At 41.7% G+C, this 20,731-nt stretch overlaps 2 protein-coding genes across 3 annotated transcripts; one reads left to right on the forward strand and one right to left on the reverse strand.

The window, feature by feature from the left end:
• The first annotated feature begins 809 nt into the window (after positions 1-809).
• Enok (histone acetyltransferase enoki mushroom) lies at positions 810-19,785 on the forward strand. Of its 2 annotated transcripts, none has more exons than XM_076901426.1 (7): positions 810-1,418; positions 4,791-5,574; positions 7,863-8,332; positions 8,579-10,380; positions 12,306-12,691; positions 12,806-18,205; positions 18,252-19,785. In XM_076901426.1, the coding sequence occupies exons 2-6, from the start codon at positions 5,029-5,031 to the stop codon at positions 17,480-17,482; spliced, it is 7,881 nt and encodes a 2,626-aa protein (XP_076757541.1). In that variant the 5' UTR covers positions 810-1,418; positions 4,791-5,028; the 3' UTR covers positions 17,483-18,205; positions 18,252-19,785. The 2 variants fall into 2 exon arrangements, with proteins under 2 accessions (XP_076757541.1, XP_076757542.1); XM_076901427.1 differs by having other exon boundaries at positions 816-1,418; positions 8,579-8,667.
• LOC143427364 (uncharacterized) lies at positions 19,220-20,701 on the reverse strand. The gene is made up of 3 exons (XM_076901428.1): positions 20,438-20,701; positions 20,021-20,299; positions 19,220-19,937 (listed from the first exon to the last, which is right to left on the reverse strand). Exons 1-3 carry the CDS (start codon positions 20,503-20,505, stop codon positions 19,928-19,930), a joined length of 357 nt encoding a protein of 118 aa, XP_076757543.1. The 5' UTR covers positions 20,506-20,701; the 3' UTR covers positions 19,220-19,927.
• Positions 20,702-20,731: the final 30 nt, after the last annotated feature.

Genomic DNA, 20,731 nt, shown 5'->3' on the forward strand with positions numbered 1-20,731 from the left:
ATTTGATCCTTCCTTTTTAATTGTGCAGTGTCAATCAATTTATTGAATATTGGTATAACAAACAAAACTTAAACTAACATGTAGAAATGATACCTTTCTTTTGGATACATTTTTGCAAAATATAAAAAAAGATTAATATAATCACGCACCACAATATTTTTTAGTAATACGTAATATAATGACACTGCTTTTTATCGAATAGGCAATTATGGCAATCGCGAGAGTACCCCCCCCCCCCCACACACACACATATATATATATATATATACACACATACAAGGATTGTAGGACTAAAATAAGAATACAACGATAAATAGATGTAGAAATGTAACATAGTACATATGTGTGATTCTTAAAGAAATCAATAATCTCATTACAAAATCATATGGTATGTCTTCCATAGCTACAGGAACGGCCATAATACTAAACAGTTGCAACCAATACGTTAGGAATTTTATACTAAGTATTATTTTCAATTTTCTACATAATCGAATATTTTTTGCTTTTAACTTGTAATATATTAGTTTATTAAATCAAATATAAATTACATGAATAGGTTAGCAATAATTACATTAGAAGGATACGTAAAAATAAGTAATACTATTAGAGATAACCTAAAAAAGTAGCATAAGCTAGTACAAATAAAGTATACTTATTAGTTAATGGCTACCGATAAAAGTAAGAAGTATGGAGAACAAATAATATAATTATTCTACTATTTATAAGTATAGGGTTTGACGACACAGAAGTACGGCCCTGAAAGCTCGTTGATAAAGCTTTTGGCAACGTTCATGTAGGAGACACACACGTCGCAGTGTCGAGGAACTGATTGGGAGTGATCAAATCGAGTACAAAACAAACGACATCTTTGACGAAGGGAGAAACATAGTTGTTAGAATAAAGGGATAGAATGGAATATTGACGTATCGCGCAGCTTTGGTGCGATATCGAATTAATTTAGATAATCGTTTTCTATACGTTTTATACTCCCGCGTTTTAAGGATTTTATTTTTCAGGTGTGCTATAGAACATGATGTGCATATAGAGGAAATAATGCGCGTGTGTACGCGCACGCTAAAGAAGGACGAAGTGCGACGCACGTGTGACCGATAATGAGAGTGTACGAGTCAAAGTGGATGGTTTGATTGGTCGACGAAAACGCGTGCCGCTACGACTGTTTCGTGATTTTGCCGTAACTGTGAGCGCGGTGTGCGCAGTGCGCTCCCCACCGCGTGCGCGCAGTGTGTAACCCCCGCGACCGCCATCTTTGTCAAGTGGGTAACCTTTGTTGATTTGTGTGAAATGTGACGCCGTTGTCGCGAGATAATTGGTGATCGTGATTAAACATCCTGTGTATCGGTACCAAGTGATTCGTGATAGTTCTACAGTGGATTTATACATGGAATTACCACAATCAGGTAAAAACAATTTGTTTCTCGTTGAATCTTGTAAGAGAACCACGCGAATCATCACCAGACGCATACGGGCCAGCGGGTCGGGCCGCCAGCTCGTGAAAGAGTGAGAGGGAGAGCGAGAGAGTGTGTAATAGAGTGCAAAAGAGAGGGAGATAATCTTCTGTACGCAGTGTTCCTGCTTGATTTTTCTTAACACCTTTTTTCGCTATTATGCGCAAGCAAGTGGATATCCGCATGGCATGGATAAGTCACATTTTTCTTCGCGAAACTAAACAGCACGATATCGCTGTAGAATCATCGTTCTTGCGCGCGAAAAATTGTGCGAAACAGCCGAGAGTTGGCCGTACCTACCCAAGATGGCTGCCCGTCGGGCTTCGAGAAACTTGTGTCCTCACTGTCTACTTCGACACGTAATTGAACCGTTTTACATTCTTCATCTATACCGTCGCGCACCGTGTCTTTAACGGTTAATGATGGAAATTTGGTGTTCTAGCATCATTACAATTAGCTAACAGGTGATGAACAGTAGCGTCAGCGACGGCTTCGTGGGCGACGGCCGTCGCGATTATGTTCGTCAGCTATACAAAGTGCGTTCCTTCTGAGAGCCGTAACTTGTGCGAATTATAACAGTTATTTCTGCTTGAGAAACACCAGACTAGTTTCCTAGACGGCATAGAAAAGTGTTTCTAAGTGGATTGAGATTAAAATGGCCACCGACGGCAGCTAGTTCGTGATCATTAGTACAAACGTATCATTCAGGTAGAATCATTTTTTTTTTCCCTTCATATTCTCGTAAACGAACAAATTGAAGTCAATGGCTTCCAGTTGATGTTTAATGTTCCAATCTGTGATATTTTAGGAAACGTACAGCTTTCCAGTTTCTACTGATATTATATGTTAGCCATTTTAAAGGTCGTGAAAATTGATCGTGGGAGAAATGCATGTAAAAACTTTAGTAACGAACGAAAAATGAGAAGAAACGACAAGCGCCGTGCCGGCGATGGTTAGAGTCGTTCAGTAACCGTCCGTTTTCTCGGTGACAGCTGCTCTCTCTTTTTCTCTCTCTATGTTGCCATCCTCTGTTCTACCTCTCCGTCGGGTGAGAGGGGCCCCGACAAACACGGAATCAATCGGTCTGACTACTGGCCTCCCTTCGGCCTCGTTACTGTCATATGTCTTAACCACGGACGATAGATAAATTAGACAACAGATGTATATATTTTTTTAGCCAACATTTTGGTTTTGTTAATAGCCTGATATGCTAGGATCCTACCACACCTGTAGGAGTAATTGAGTATAGAACATTGGAAGTGTTACTGAGCGATTTGTAAATGATGTATATACATTCGTTGACTTTCGACGGAAAGTTATGTACCTGTAGTGTATTCGCTTATTTGCCGTGCGCGGTATAAGCTACGGTATGTCGTTCGCCGTAATTGTTGAAAATGTGTGGGCAATTGGCCGATTAATGAACTCGAATTACCCCTTGCGGAAATCTAATTGATTTTTACGATCCTCCTTGCAAATACAATATTATTCTCCTTGGCTTCGTACTTCAAGTTGTCTGTATTTGAATGTGCGTGAACGATCCGACAATTTCGTAAAACATTTTCCAGTGGCGTGTACTTACGTTGAGCGGACGTCAGTCATATATTACACGAATACGTGTCACAATGATTCACCAACAAAGAATGTCCATTTAATTTATCGTTTCATTTGATTATTGTTTCTTCCAATCGATCATTGGTTGTCTAAGTAACGAGTAGTAATTATATTTGCACAGAAAGCCGTTTATAGAGAACAATGGCTAAGAATTTTCCGAAACTAATTTCGTATGGTATATACATATATATGTGTATACCAACTAAATTTAGAGATATTTATTATTCCTCGACTCCGCAATCTGCAACCAGCAAAACTAGCCTAGGTCAGTCTACGTCAGTGTTGCATCTCATTCTCTTAAATTATTTTATATGTTTTAACCGCCCTGTTGAATATTTTGTTGCGTGCTTCGCCAAACCAAAATTTAACTGGTTTAAAATTACTATCAAGCTTATTCTTCAAGTTACAATTATGTTTTCTTCCCTGGTGTTTCAAGAGAAATTTTCTTAGTTGAAATAATGAACTGTGACTGGTTACAGAATGTACTAGGTGTGTACAGTTTTGATCGCTATGTGACATTAAAGTTTCATTGATAATTAACAAATAGAATGGAAACTCCCGTTTACGAGACCGACATTTGTTTTGGTTCTATTGTTTGGAACTCGGTAATTCACTTGTCGACAGAACTAAGTAGGAAATAGCACGATGGATAACACAATTTGTATGTTTATCTGCAAAGATAAGATGTTAGAACACATATAAATGCGTATATGTGTCTAAGGTAGAATGACCTTAGTGCTCGACGGTAGTCAATTTCAGACCGTATCAGAGCACACCAAAGCATACGTAGTGAGAGTATAATTGAGTTGAAATTCTCTCCTTCTTTTTCTCACTTATACGCACACGCGCGTGCGCGAACACACACACACACGCTTTATTTGTTTTTGTAAGTCTCACTGATTATTTCAAGTTGCACAATATCTGTATAACATATAGTGATTTAAAGTATTTATTTCCCTTCCATATGTATGAACACCTTCTCGAGTTTGATTATGTACAAGAGAAAGTTTGCCACTTAGAGAAATATCGGTCAATCGTTCCTGATGGTTTTAAAAACTGATTACTTTTGAACGATTTTGAATGGTTACGCTCATTGAATATACACGCTCACAGGTGACAGAATTCGATATTAGATTAGTGTCACTGATTAAAAGCAAATTAAACGTAGTCAAGTTTCATTTTGATCTGGTTATTCTCTCAATGGAATTGAAACGACAGAAAGAAAAGTGACGAGAGTTAATTTTCTCTACATTTTGTCAATGACTAAACAAAATAAATACTAGTCATTGAAAATTCAGTTTAGAAGGTATGAGAAAGAGAGAATAATGTAGATACGAAACTTCGTTTCCTACTTTATTTAAAACAACGAGGAATGGATTACCATCATTTTCCCTTGATTCTTTATTGCACATGTACTTTAAACATTCGTTTAGACAGTTTGTTATCATGCATAAAATGTTTTGTAGCTCGTGTATTATAACAATAACAAAGTATCATAGTGTTTACCCAACTGATAGAGCATAAAGAATTGGTCGATAAATACTGTGCATCGTGATAAAGTGTGCTTAAAGAAATCTGAAATATGCATCGGTTACAATTTCTGTTTGTAAAATAGAAAAAAAGGGGAAGGAGATAGCAAAAGAAAAGAAGGGACAACGACTGGTGTTAAGGCGATTGTGTTTTAATACTGTTAACAGTGTATTCTGGTTTTAGGGACAACATAAGAAGTGCGGCGTGATCTTCAGGGTGAAATGTGAAGGAGCCTCTGCGAGAATTCTACTAAGGCAAAGGCGCATAATGTGAGTGTCGCGTGCCCTGCTTTGTGTAAGAACCGAGCAGGAGACGCTCGAGCGTTGTTCATCAGGTGTATATAACCTGGCCTTGTACGTGATTGTCGCCGCCGGTGTCGCCGCCGCCGCTTTCGTCGGCAGACGGCCGACGGAGACGAGAAATGGACGAGCCTGAGTCCGCTGACACGTGGTCAGCCTGGTTTCTGGACGCGATCCGAAAGATACGCAGCCAGAAACAGAGGCCAAGTGTCGAGCGGATATGCCATGCGATCCGGCAACACCACAATTACCACGAGGAGGAGATCGCTGAACATCTAGAAGTAGCGGTGAAACGAGGCGATGTACTCAAGATCTTTAATAAAGGGCAATCCTCATATAAGGATCCCGGTGGACTGCAATCGAAACCGCTTAAGGTTGGCAAGGCCTCTGACCTCAGTAAGGTACTGGGCAAGGCTGTGAGGGAGCTGGGCGAAAGAGAGGGTTCAACCTTAAAGAACATCGAAAAATATATAAGGCAAAGTCACACGGTTGAGGAAGAAGCAGAGGGCGATTTAAGAACAGCGCTCAGACTATCTGCTAAGAGGGCAGCGGACCGAGGGCTCGTGATTCAGGATGGCAGGCTCTTCCGGCAGCCGGACAGACCACCTCATCTCAAAAAGCACGGGGAGAACCCTCACACAGGTTCGACGGACTCCCCTGTGCCTAAGGTGAGTTCAAGATCATTATATATTGCTCGTTGCATTACATCTGAAATGCGTTTGCGTTTGATTTCTTGATTATTTGTTTTCTCCGTAGAAAGCTCTGGCGCGTTATAAAGCAGCTAGGCACGATGTACTGCGTTAATTCTAGCCAATTTTGTGAGATTAATAAGAATGCAAACCAGCGACCGTCCGATGGGATGCGACGCCATCCTTACTACTATCATTTTTTATTTTTTGCGTTAGCATGACAAAATTGGCCAGAATCAATGTAATAATCTTAGTCTACGTTCACAAGAAATATCATTCCTCTTTCACTGGATTAACTAATCTACAACAATGCCAGAGTGAATTTGGAAAGCAGTAAACAATTATTTTACCAAATTTCGTGTATACGCACGTGAAGCATAGAAAAGTACGAAATATTCATGTTTTGAAACAAACTACATCTGCGAAAGTTGAAGCACAACTGTGGCGAGAAATCTCACGACCTTGAATATGCTGCGATGCTTGGTTAGAACGTGTGCACATACACATGTGCGTATGCAACATACTGATTCCTATCTTATACTTGAATTCGTTAAACTCCTTGCGCGCTCTTCCGTATATCCGTCTATCTACGTTATCACATTCTTACGTGAATATTTTAGTATTAATCCCGAGTTGGAATTAACTCTATATTTTCATGAACAGATTGCTTTACATTAGTATCAAGCTGTTTTTCAGTTTGTAAGGAACAGTTTCATTCAAATTGTATTCGAAATTAACTGGAATGCACACAGAACCTATCCCTCGGAGCATGTTAAAAGAGAAAACGTGAATGTAGTGTCACAGTTGTTCTACGTAACAAAAAATGAAAATTCGTTGAAAATTTTTGCGATATGAGTCACCAATTCGTATGAAGTAACAAAAAGGTATATGACGGTAGAATAACGGAATGTTTTGTTTTCACGATACATAGTAAGGAGTATATATTATGCATGATCGCGTGCGGTTCATGGCTCGCGAGGAGTCGGTAAGGAAAATGTTACGCTCTCGTTACGGTCCCGTGTTCGCAGCTAGGGAGTCACGGCGTATGCTCACGTCTCAAGATGGTTAGCCGTGGCTTTAAGTTGGTGGGGAACTTGAACAGAGGGGCGAGACTCTGGACGATATGCTATCTCGGTCAACTTCCGGTGACTCGTTTGTATATCGCTTCTCTTATTGATTCTCTACGCACACGCATATCTCTCTCTCTTTTTTCTCTCTCTCTTCCCTCCAACCCTCCTCGTTTCATTCCTTCTCTTTTCTCCCCCTCTACTCTAGCATTCATTTCTCCTTCCTATTCTCTCTTGTCGACCGCGTTTTATGCGTGTCAGGCCGCAGAGAGCACGGAAAGTTATACAACGATCACGCCGGCGCGATCCTGCCAATCCCCTCCGGCTTTCTCATTCCTTGTTCTTCTCGAAATCTCAGGTGATTCTCGGTCTCACCGCTTGGCGCCGCCAGTTACTTCAACACCTCATTTCCCGCGCTTATTTGTTCATCCTCTTATTTTGTACTTTTTTTAACTATCACGATCTATCATTCGTTGAATAGTTACATGCAATAAAGGTTAACAAGTTCTATTTCCGTCTTGTTCTGGAAAAGGTTACTTACAGCTGCGGCAAGTTTTACAAATCATGATTACCGAACGAAGCCAGATTTGCAAAATATTTAAAACTCCTGCCTCCTTTTTATTGTTTAAAAACTTGTTGGAGAAATGCACATACTCTTGCGACTGATCGTATGTACGGACAGAGTTTCTAATATATTTCGTCAAAAAGCTGTCGAAGCGTTGAGGGAAATGTCACGTGTAAAGACACGGTTGAGGGATGGATCATCTGATCGCGTAACTGTCGGTTGTATACTTCATCCTCGAGCAACAGGTCGTTATTACCCGAGAAGCGGTCTTAGTCTACATGCGTGTCCCTGATGTTGAAACTGTTCTTGCTGGATTCTATCAAGACTTGAGCCCAGCATAAACGTCATCTGGCTCGAATAGAAAATTTATTGCACTGGTTTTTGTGGGTACTTGAAAAATGTGTTCATTTTATCGAACCATATGTTATATTTCTTGCCAATAGTACACTTTACAAATTCTTTAGTTGCCAAAAAATGTTCTGTTATTTTTGTACAACTGATTACTTTCCTCTTGTAGCGTGTTCTCGATCTTCCAATGTTTCTTGATCGTTTACAATTTAATGTTCGTCGTACTGCGTGTCTCGACTCGTTTGTTTAATTTGTCCTAAACCGGATGCGTGTTCGATTTGTCGTAGCTTCCAGCACCGCTACCAATATGCAGAGAGTGTTTAGGTGCGACGATAGCTGGGAACAATAACAATACGAAACGCAACGTAGCTGAGAAACTGAGCAGGTGTAGCGTCTGCGGCGCTGCTTTGCACAATTCTTGCGCACCGCCGGAGCTCTCGATCCTCGTCGACAGGGGGATAACATGGTCCTGCGACGACTGTTCTCCGACGTGCGCCGGCTGTCAGCTGGAACGGGAATCACAGAACTATTTGGTGAAGTGCGCCGGTTGCGTAAAATGTTATCATCCCACCTGCTTGGACCCAGCGCTCGATAAGAAGAATAAAGCACCCTGGAGGTGTCGACACTGTCAGACGGCGCATACACCGGTGTCGAAGGACGACAGTAAAAGGAATAAGACACAGGATACGACGAACTCCCTAGATGACACACCGACAAGTGCGAGGAAGAGAATCAGCAAGTTACGCGAAAATAGAAAGTAAGGAAATGTTTGGTTGAAAATGATTTTTCTCCGTTTCGTGTTGTTTGTAGCCCGTGTTGTGTCTATTGCGTGAAGCAACACGGTAGGTTTGCAGTGAAGCGAGGTCTGCGACCAATCCGTTGCGAATTTTGATGAAATTTTACGGTACGGTTAGAAAATTGAGTCTTTGCACATGCGGGCTAAAGTTGGATACGTTGCCGTTAGTTTGCGCACGATAATCTTGAACGGATGTAACTGTTTCAGATCGAAAGTATCCAGAAAGAGCTTGACGATTGCAACTCCGGGCAGGAAAAGTGGCGTAGGAGTGGCACAGGTGGACAGCAGCTCGGACGGTAATGCGGGTGTTGTCTCCCCTCGTCAACCACCTTTGATTTCCTCTCCTTTACCACAACCCCCCACCCCACTCGCAGGCCAGGGTAGGCTACTTGAAGAAAAGAACGATCGGATCTCCAAAGAGAAGCAAAAGTTCTTTAGGCTGAGTGCGTTCAACGCGGAGCACAATAAGCTAAAGCGGGTGGGGGGCGGTGATAAATTGAAATGTTCGCAGAACGTTAGTCCTAGGTTGACACGGGGTAACGCGAACCAGAAACCATCGGTGGCCGGTAAAAAAGTGCCGCTAATGTCTAGCAGTAGCAGCAGCAGCGACGCGACCGATAGCGATTCTTCTGACAACACCAGTGACACGACCGACGATAACGACGAAGACGGCGAACAGGAGGATGAGGAGGAGGAAGAGGAGGAGACGGGGACAAAGGGACAGAAGGAAGAGAAAGAGGAGGAGGAGGAAGAGGATGAGGAAGAGGAGGAGGTGGATGGTAGTAGTTCTAGCGAGTCGAGCAGTTCTTCCTCCTCGGAAGATGAAGACGAAGACGAGGACGATGACGATGACGAAGTTGGGGTTAGGGAACGAGACCGGGATCGAAACGGTCAGGAAGATCGTCGTATCGTCGTTGTCGACGGTGGTTCTCCTAATCCGAGAGGTCCATTTTCTTGCGATTTGAATGAGGACAAACCTTGGGGTTTCGCCGCAGCTGCTGCTACGCTCAACATGGAATCGCAGTTCTTTAGTAATATTACCAATACGTTTGGTGCACCGCTACCTAAACTCGATGTTAGCAACACGCCCACATTCGGTTTGCATATACAACCAGCTGCCAATTCAATGGATGGTAAAAAGAAACAGAGGAACAGTCGAAACGGTGGTACATCAGACGATTTTACTAATATGGACAACAACAAAGTTAAACCTGGCACTGGTCAACTAAAAGGCCTGTACGACGGTTTGAGTCACTTTTTTTCAGTACCTACTAGCAGCAGAGCGAGATCTAGCGCACCGACACCTAATTACGCGCCCGACAGAAGAAAACGGCCTAATAAGGACGATACTAACAACAAAACAAGAAAAGTTTTAAGAGGAATGCAGAGCAATAATCGGGACAATGTGCCAACTGGTATAGGCAAGTCAAAGGAAAGGAAGAAAATAGAAACCAGTAACGATGTACCAAGAGTACCTCGGCCTGGGATTTTTATACCTTCTGATGAGACTTTGTTCAGCTCCCTTAACGAGAAACTACCAAAAATGACACCATCGAATTTGGTTAAAACCGCGGTGAATAGTAAAAGACACGAACACGAAAGAAGGAAACTGATGAAAGATGACGCGCCATTAGTGAAGTGCGCAACAGTGATGGACGTGTCGTCACCGTCGTCGCCATCGTCGTTATCGTTACCGTTACCGTTATCGTTACCATTACCGTTACCATTATCATTACCGTTGTCATTGCCGTCGCAGTCGCTGTTGTCGCCATCGTTGTCGCCGTCGCCGTCGCCGACGCTTAGGCACGATCACACATCGCGAAAGAGAACCACACTAGTAGAAGCGAACCAGACACGCCACCCTGTGCCCGCTGTTTCGAAGTCCGGCCTGAGTTCTGATTCCGTGAAATCAAATCCTAGCCTTAAATCCAATCCACGAGCCTGTACTAGCGCCACCACCACCAACACCACCACGACACCCCGCGCGACACCCTGCTCCACCAGGAAGGGTAAGAGTCTACCCCACCCGTTCACGAGTCCTAACCTCGATGATGCACCCAAGTCGCAAAGAAGAATTCCCTCTAATCTAATCCTCGCTCACCACCACGTGGATGTGTTGGCGGTGTGGTGTGGTATGATGTGTGTGTACATGTACGTTTGATATAACTTGTTCCAAGATAACGTGATTGTTCTACTAACGGTAAGCTGGTTTCCGTCGTTCTATTTCAAACGGAATATAATATATTATAATCACATGCGATGTATCGCATTAATCAATAATAGAGTTAAATCGTTGTCTTCGTAAACGGTATCTTGAGAACAATCAGGTTCCTTGATAGGACGTGTTGTTTATCGCTTACCATGTGGTGTAAAACTAATGGAGATATCTATTACGTGGGATGACACGCATCTGTACAAATAACTGTTGTGCAGAATAAGAACAAACACGTTCTTTCCACTTTTCGTATCGAGTGTACCTAGCGCCATTGGCCCTCTAAGTTTCCATTCGTTTTGCACTACGGAAACTTACATGGTTATTGCATGTTACTAATAACGTTATAATTTGGCTCTGGCATAACTTTTCCACTTTTTTCTTGTACATATCACACAGTGTAGTTATCGAACACCTTAATTAGTGCATGTGAACAAATCAACCCACTCGACTATTCGACCGTACATGTTTAATAGCTTTCATATTTAATTCCATCAGTTCATTACAGTTGCACACTTCGTTACGGTTGACTGCACTGACTTGTACAGTGATACTGTACAATTGCATACAGATGACTATTAGCTGTTTGAGGTTTTTTATAATTCTCGCAAAATTTTTAATATTATCATTCTGCTACAATAGAAAAATTAACGTATCATACACGTACCGAGAATAGTTGAGATTTGCGATTCTTTCAATATCAAGTAGGTATAAAGGTTCATTGGAGATCGTGAAAGTTTCTTTCGTCTCTTGATATCCTGATCCTGAGCAAAATAAGTGAAAATACAATAGAAAAGAGAGGAGAAAAAAGCAGAGGTATGAAGTAATCGATAGTGATCAGTTTCCAGGATGAAGAAATACGGCAGTGGGTGGCATGTTCACTCAGCTGCCTAATATTATTTAATGCCGGAGTCTACCTGCTGCTGCTGACAATTAGCAGGCCCTGTTATTCTAACTCATCGTCTTATATATCATCTAAAATGAATAGAAAATTCTTTACGCATAAAGGAAACGAAAAATGAAGAAACAGACGTAATAGAAACAAAAGAGAAATCAAAAGATAAGAAGAAAGAGGAATCAAGCGAAAGGAAAAAAAGGCTTTTGTCATTGAAGAGCCCACTTCTGATACTCTGCCAACACATCCCACGAAATCACCTACCCCATAGCTTTGCTTTGGATACTACTCACCACAATATTAACAGCTAATCGATTGTTGTCGCACTTGCGATCAGTATCACTGTGAAGGTTGTCAATGCACAAGTTGATATATTTACGCTTTCTGTCCATGTTAATTCCTTTCTCTAGTGGACAGCATTTTTTTCCGATCACCTAAATTAAACGTAATAATACTCTCATTTCGATTCTCATTCGCTCATACTGAACATTATCACGTTAAAAGACGATCATTGTAACATTTCATACATTCGTTCTTTGTTTACGTTTTATGTGTTTTTTATACAAATTAAGTGTTTCTGATGAAATGTTAAAATTATAAAATAATAATACATTCTTTTTTGCTCCAGCGATAGATTTAACATTCGTTTTGGAGTATATGTTGAAAAATCGAGAAAATCGACAGTTGGACTGTCAATGGATTAGTTATCAGTGGAAATTTCTTTTCCTTATTCCGTTCACCATATAAAAGATATATGTATATATACATAAAGATATATCTTTATATAAATGAACATAAAAAAACCAGTATATTGCATTTGGTTGCAGATGAACCGATTCTGCCTCAAAGTCTGCCACCAGGTGTTACGCAAAAGGACGTTGACCTGTTTAAAGAGGCCCGGGACAGGGCAGCTCGGTTAACCGCTGTAAGTGGTGACGGGGAGGAGGTTGTCGTATCTGTTAGTCCAGGCAATAGTGCAGGCAACGGTGTCAGAAATCCCGCGGCCATCGTCTTTGGCCGCTACGAAGTGGAGACGTGGTATTCCAGTCCGTTTCCCCAGGAGTACGCAAGATTACCAAAATTATTCTTTTGTGAATTCTGTTTGAAGTACACAAAGAGTCGAGCTGTACTTGACAGGCATATGGACAAATGCCAGTGGAGGCATCCACCGGCTACTGAAATCTATAGGTGTAACGGACTGTCCGTATTCGAGGTATGTCGCTTAAACAAATCAACCCACATTTACATTCCAATCTGATACGTACAGGTATTGGAAGTGGTTTGTTGGGAAACGTAAAAAATGAACATGTCGATTCTTATGTTTCAGATTGACGGTAATGTGAACAAGATCTATTGTCAAAATTTGTGTTTGTTAGCGAAATTGTTCTTGGATCACAAGACGCTGTATTACGACGTGGAACCTTTTTTATTTTACGCGGTGACGAAGAATGACAAGTACGGTTGTCATTTGGTTGGTTACTTTAGCAAAGAGAAGCATTGCCCTGCGCAGAGATACAACGTGTCTTGTATCATGACTTTACCCCAATATCAGAGGCAAGGATTCGGTAGATTCCTGATCGAGTTCAGTTACCTTTTGTCCAAGGTGGAAGGCATTCCTGGTACACCAGAGAAGCCTCTTTCCGATTTAGGCCGAGTATCGTATCACTCGTTCTGGAAAAGTGTTGTACTCGAGTACCTTGACGCTCATAGAGATTCCACGGAAATCGAGCTGGGCGATATAACGAAGGAAACTGGTGTGTCAGCGCACGATATAGCAACTGCGATGCAATTGCTAGGATTTATCAGGTCGGTTCATCTACCCGGAGAGGGAAATTCCAAGGTGGCTGTGGTAGTCGATTGGAGTAAAGTGGACGCTCATATGGCGAAAATACGAAAGAGTTCGCGCATCAAATTAGATCCAGATTGTCTTAGATGGATACCGTTACTCACGCAAATACCCAATCCATATCAAAGTCCAGAAGAAAGCGGCGATACTAGCTCTGAATCTTCTCCTATAATGGAACCGAAGCATGTACCCACAATTGTGGAAAAAATTCAAAAGGTTAAGATTAAAAAGAAACCGAGAGGCAGGAGGTTGGGACAAAGGAGGTCGTCGCCATTGAAGCAGAAAGCTGTACAAAAATCTTCCTTGCAAAAGGAGTCTGTTCCCCTGCAAAAGGAAGCGAAAGAGGCAAAAGAGTCTAAAGAGACGAAAGGGACGAAAGAAACGAAGGAAACGAAGTTAATGAAAGAAGTGAAGGAAATTAGAGAATCGAAAGAGTTCGAGAAAGAGAGTCGAAATGTTGCGATGGCAGAAAATGCTAAAGAATCGATGGAAGTGGAATTGAAAAACGTTACGACAACGCCGAGAAATTCTCGAGCATTGGCTGCATCAAAAAACGCGAGCTTATCGAATTCAACGAAAACAACCTCCATGTCAACAGTAATATGTACAACGATGACGACAACGACAACGACAACGCCGATGGTGGTGACGACGACATCGACAACGCCAGCTACGACGACGATGTCGAGACGAAGGATCAGAATACAGAAAACTCCAAATGGTGAACCGGTAATGATCACGCCTTTACGAAAACGAAAACATTCCGAAAAGACTGAAGCCGAAGAGAAGGAGGAAAAGTCCGAGGTTAGTTCTAGGAAGAGAACTCGCGAATCCTTGCGAGAGAAGGAAAAAGATAAAGAACGTGAAAAGGAAAAAGAAAAGCCGAAAGAACGCGAGAGAACAAGGGACAGGGATTCTTCCTCCAAGGGTAAGGATAATATGGCTGAGGTGGACAAGTCATCTTCTAAACTGGAATCTACTCTGTCGTCAGTAGTACAAAAACCCGCGAAGAAACAATGTAAGGTGGACGATATTTTGTTGAAGGTAACTAGTCGGCAGACCAAGTACTTACAAACGAAACAAGCGAAAGAGAAGAAAAATGCCGAGCAAAATCAGTGCAACGGTAAAGAAGAGACGAAGGATGTTAAAACCTCACCAGTATCGAGGAGGGGAAGAGCGAAAGTCGAAAAGGAAGCATTGAAAATGCCACAACTGAAACCGGAAACTTTAGCAAAAGATCAAGCGAAAAGTCCTGTGATACTTCCACCATCTTTATCCCCGTCACCATGCTCTGAGAAGATTGGTTCTCCTGTAACTAACAAACGACAGTCGTCACCTATTTTGGAACAGCCACTAGCCCCTGACGAGAAAGAGAATAATAACGTGACAGAAACAATTAAGAGCAGCGACAATGTGGAACCTACTGGAAATGGCAATAGCGACGGTGACGAACACGGCAATGGTGATGGCACCGATGGTAACGGTAGTTGTAGTGGCATTGTCGATGGTAGCCGTGAATCAACCGCTCTTCCAGAAGCAGAAGTGACGACATCTGCTAGCCCAGGAGAATACGAGGGAGGGGACGAGGACGAGGGTGAAGATGAAACACCAACACCGATACCAAAATCCGTTACACAGTATTCGAGCGCTGTAAAAAGTGATTCAAACGAGCGAACTGAGAAGACGGAAAATGATACGTTAGAGAAGAAGCTTGAAGATATTGACACATCCTTCCAACAAAGACCGAAACCAGAATCAGAGTCACGGGTTACGATTGAAGAGATAGAGCAGACGGGAACGGAAGAGGATGATGAGCAAGAGAAGGATGTGCAGGAAGAGGAAGAGGCAGAGAATAAGGTTACGAAGGGAGAGTGCGACAAAGATTCAGATGTAGAAAAAACCATTTGTAGCCCAGAAACGTCTAAATTGGTACCTGAATTAACTTCGTGTAAAGAAGAAGAAGTTGACAAATTGAAAGCTGTGACTCAGGATGTAGATGGTTGTAAGGAAATTGATGGAATATCTGAAAGGTTACTGTTAAAGAGTTCGAAGGAGGAGCCTACGAGGCCAAAGGTGGAAGCCTCTCCTATTACGCCAACGGAAAAGAAAGAATCACCTTCTGTAATTTCAAATATGGCATCGCCTGATACAAAACCGCTCACCCCGCAAGAAAAAGTAGTGCCTATTATAGAGCAACCAGAAACTACGATCCATCTTCAAATTCATTCTGAAGAACTGAAACAAAATTCACCGGAAAGTGGTAAAACAACGCCTCATTTGGACAATCCTGGTTCGGTGAAGCGAACACCCCCTTCACAACCAGATTTGCCATCTATGGGAGTTTACACACCGGATTCTACCACGAATTCGGTACATTCCTTGCATTACGGTCAATGCGATTTGGACATCAATAATTTGGGGCTAGAATCTCCAACATCAATCGCTAGCGATCTCGCATCACAAAATAGTGTCGAAAGACCACCTAGTGCGTTGCCATCGATGCCTTCTTCCGTCACCGTTCCAATCTCAGTATCCATGCAAATAACACCGCCAGTTACATCATCCGTCGCTGTAAATATATCGCCGCAAGTGCAGTATGCGGATTGTTCGATACCTCAACATACTCCATCGACGCACGTTAACATCCATCCGATGCATCAACCGCATACACCTCAGCCTCTTCAACAGCCAAGGACACCACAATCACATACCCCTCAAAGTCTACAAACGCAAAGCCCCCAACCTCTTCCGCAGAGTCACACGCCGCAACCGTTACCGCAGTCTCATACGCCGCAGCCTCTTTCTCAATCTCATACACCGCAAAGTATCCCGACACAAAGTCCACAACCAATGCCGCAAAGTCATACACCGCAGCCCTTACCACCGTCTCATACGCCGCAACCGATGCAGTTGTCTCTGGCTCAGCAGAATCCTAGTATGGCTCACAGTCAATCTCAACAACAGCCTCAAGCGCAGCAGCAGTCTCAACAGCAATCTGCGCATCAACAGCAGCAGCAACAGCAGCAACCGCAAGCACAGTCTCATAGTAACAAAAGGGCTAGTGGTTCTCAAACAACTCATAGATCCAGATCGGCACAACAAAGCAGCAGATCGCATAGAACGACGCCTCCCACGTCTCACGCCCAAGCTTCGTCTCAACATACAACATCACATACGAGTCACACAACTGCTCATACGACGCATACAACAGTGGCGCATTCGACACACGTACCACCGCAGTATCAGCAGACCTCGGCAATGAGCGTGCCGCCTGTACCGCATCCGCATTCTCACACGCATGCTGCACACTCGCACAATATGACTGTTATTTCACAAGGGAATTACATGGCAGTTGCCTCGCAGACTTTTCCAACGCAAAACACCTATGTGATACAACATCGAAGCAACAGATCCGGTGCACCTACGTCGTGCACCACGGCGACAAATTTTTACATTCAGGCGAGCGCAATGCCGCCGCACTCGCACACACCTGCGCCTCCTTTGTCGGCCTCTGGGAATCATCAGACTACAAACTCGTGCAGTCTAGCGAAATTACAACAATTGACCAATGGTCTAGAGATGATACCTCCTACTCCACCACCGGCCATGAATTTAACACCACCGCCTCCTATACCACACACTATGACGCCACCGCAAACGTCGAGGCAATTGCCAACACCGCCTCAGGTACCTCTAGGCTATGCGAAAAATTACTATAACGTCAATACAGTTCCACCTGCTACGCCCGGACCTCCCAGCAGATCTACCTCGAGGTCATCGGCAAATGCAAACATGGCGTCTTTAACCCAACCATATCCAAGCGAGAGCCTGTATCGACAAACTCTTGACCCTGGAAGCACCTGCCCCCAAATGCAGAGCGCTGCCAGCAGGGTTAGTCCTAACGTGGCATTGAATACGAATCTCATGGCACAGTATGGTTACAGGGTGGCACAACCTACCAGCGGCTACATGAACCAAGCGCAACTAGGTGGTTTCATGAACCAAGCCAGCCAGTTGCCCGTCAGCGTCGTTAATGTACCTGCACCGTACCCGCAGGATCCTCATCAACAGAATCCAGCAACGGTGTATACACCGTATCATAGTTATATAAATGGAGGCCTCATGCAACCTTTAAATAGTTCGATGAGGCCGCGTTAACCCCACACACACCTAAACGCACATTCTTTTACCTACAGTAACGTATGATGCCCCAAAATTAGTGAGGGGGTTCTACATACATGGTTCATCGACTAGCTATGATCGCTTCGTCTTGGACAAGTTAATGCTCTTTTCGATGCGAACTCTGGCAGTGTTAAAAAATAGTTGCTACCCGTGGAGCCGTTTTCTATATTCTCTTGCATTCGCTTCCACGTGTATCCTACAAAGGATATAGATGGATTTCATAATTTCTCTTTTACAAGCCTCTACGTATTATTTGTAATTAATTTTACGTTTGGTTGACTTCTATGCATATATACCCCCATTATTTTTGACATCTATCCCACACCTGCACTCGTTCATTTATCTAGGCGCATACGTTTTCTCCCTCCATCTATTTTTCTTTTCACTCATTTATATATTCATCTGCCTGTTCTTGGATCAGTATTCACCACCTATTCAACCTATCTATCTCTCTATAAAAAGGGTTGTTACGTATTGCATATAGTCGCATTGTTTTTTTGAAAAGCTGTAAGAAGTTGTAGATCTAAAGTTAACGAAAATCAAGAATGTAATAGAAGCGCTTGCATCGCAAGAATCGAAGAGATCGTATTAAATGGATTTTTAACTTGTTGAATGCATAAATTGATGAATCCGAGTATGAATATGCTAAATTTGTGTGTGTGTTTGTGTATTTGCGTGCGTGTCCGTATGTGTGCATGTGTGCGTGCGTGGCTGTGTGTGTGCGTGCGTATGTTCATGGGAAAAGGGACAGAGAGCACAGGCATACGTATGAAATACAATCATAATATCGAATAAATTAACTACGAAACTTGGATTCGTAATTTGTGCATTTAAAGCGATTAACTAATCTACCTAGAATGTTGATCTGTCGATCGATGGATATATGTATATACATATATATATATATATCTGTATATGAAGTGTGTACGCGCGCGCGCGGGTATATAAGTAGGAAAATATGCATGTGTGTATGTATATGTATGTATGTATGTATATGCACAGCTTGTGGAGTCAATCCACGATCGACGAAATGGACACCTATTTTTAGTAGAGCATTCCCATTCGAAATTTGCAACGGTGTTACGTTTTGTGTATCACAATATGCTTGTGTGTATATACATATTTATGTACATATACACGCGCATATGTATGTACTACACAAACACTTACAAAGAATATTCTGTTTGATATTATCGATTGTTGAACGTTGTTGTTTATACGTTTCCTTCGAGGCACGCTGTACTTTACTGTATCATAAAATACTTGTATTACTCTATTATAATAATTACAATTGTACTATTGCAAATTAATTATTATGATCGCCAAGTCGTTCATTGTCATTGATCGGTATTCGTCGATAAATCAATGTTAACACGGCGCTTTTCGTTAATGACTCCCCATAAGATATTTCTTGTCGCCGTCGTCGTCATTGCCGCCGCTATTGTCGGCGGTTATGTCGTCGTCATTGTCGTATTTCTTATTAATATTATTACTATTACAGCTAATATTATTATTGTTATTATATTATTATTATTATTATTATTATTATTATTATCATCATCATCACCGCCATTATCATTTTTATTTTTATTAATAATATCATTATTATTACAATTATCATTATTGTTCAATCGTCGTTGTCATTCATCATCATCATCATCATCATCATCATCATCATCATCATCATCATCATCATACTACATTAGTATAGAATTACGTTTTACTCCACTCCCAATGCCCGTTAATTACGTGCAAAAGTACACGAAAAAAACGCGCGCGCATACATACACACCTATTATTCATTCTTTACTCTCTACTGTATATAATGTTTTTATTCTCTACTATCGAGCGAGAGGGCACATGCTAGTTTCGAAAAAAAAAGAATTATAACTGCGTAAAAAGCTCTTCCACGGAGCGTCGCGAAAATTACGCTGAAATTATTTTTTGTATTGAATTACAAGAGGAGGTGAGAAAACTTATTCCTTCGTCCTCTTCATGGGAAATGTAAAATGGTGCTCGTTCGTGTACGTTCAATTGTAATTTCCCTCTTGTCCACGACGCTTCGAGGAATGATCGCGAACAAATAATATATTTATAGTACGTTACGAATTTAATTTTTCCAGACGAGACTATAAGTGCGAAGGGCAAAGATTTGCCTAGTTTTTAGCGTAATTCTTGAACGATAAAAAAGGTCATTGATAGTGTAAAAATACATCAATATTTATTGTACATAGAGCTAAAAAAAAACTACTAACAAATAAAAAGGAATCAAAAATAAAGGCTTCGTGAGGATATTTTGTACGAACAAAAGACTCGTAAGAACTTGCACAGGAAGCGTCTTCGATAGATTTGTAGCTGGATGCAATTTACATCCGTTTAACTTCATTTAATCGTTACTCCACAATTTTTCATAAACATCTCCTATCGTCTTCTATTAAACAAAATATATCGGTTAATGAAGAAATTAAAAAGTAGAGGAATAATATATATTTATAAAAACATGGTATTATGTACCTTGACCTTCGTTTCCGTTTTTGTTCTTCTCGTCTTTTTTTCTCAGCATTTGCCAGTACTATATACTTCTTTCTTTGTTCCGGGGTCATTCTAGTCCATAACTTCCCAGCTGCTCGTGCAACCACGGTTACGTGTGTCTTAGGCTTTTTACTACGTAACCGTAAAAAAAAGATGATAAAAGGATTGGTGGTACGACATTTTACTATATTTTTTCCATTAGCTCCTCTTGATTCAGAACCATTCACAATTCTCGTATCCTTTTCAGGCCGAACATCTACGCTACCCAAGGGTAAAAGGAGCCAAATACGCTTTTATGTATTACCTTTCGTACTTGAAGATAAATATCATGGTACACAAAAGTCGTTGTAAATTGTATGGCGGACAAACGGGAATAGTGTAAACCGGAAATTGCCTTACCTGTCGTCACGTTCTCGTTTTCGTTCCTTTTGCGTTTTCTTAGACTGCACGGATCCGATGTTTCCCATCCTCCACGTAGCCCTCGTTACGATCGTTTAGTAAGTTCGTATTGCGTGCCGCATTACTTGATAATTTTTTACAAGAATTTTTCTCTAAAACTGAAGTGACATTGTCACTGGAAAGCGCATTTTCCTTTGTTTCTCTTTGCTAAAACAAATGAGCAAGTACAGATTTAAATTCTTAATTAATTTAGTTGGGTATTGTAAAAAGTGCATAAGGAATGGCGGAGTAAGG

Source organism: Xylocopa sonorina, chromosome 9, assembly GCF_050948175.1.
Source record: "Xylocopa sonorina isolate GNS202 chromosome 9, iyXylSono1_principal, whole genome shotgun sequence".
NCBI lineage: Eukaryota > Metazoa > Arthropoda > Insecta > Hymenoptera > Apidae > Xylocopa > Xylocopa sonorina.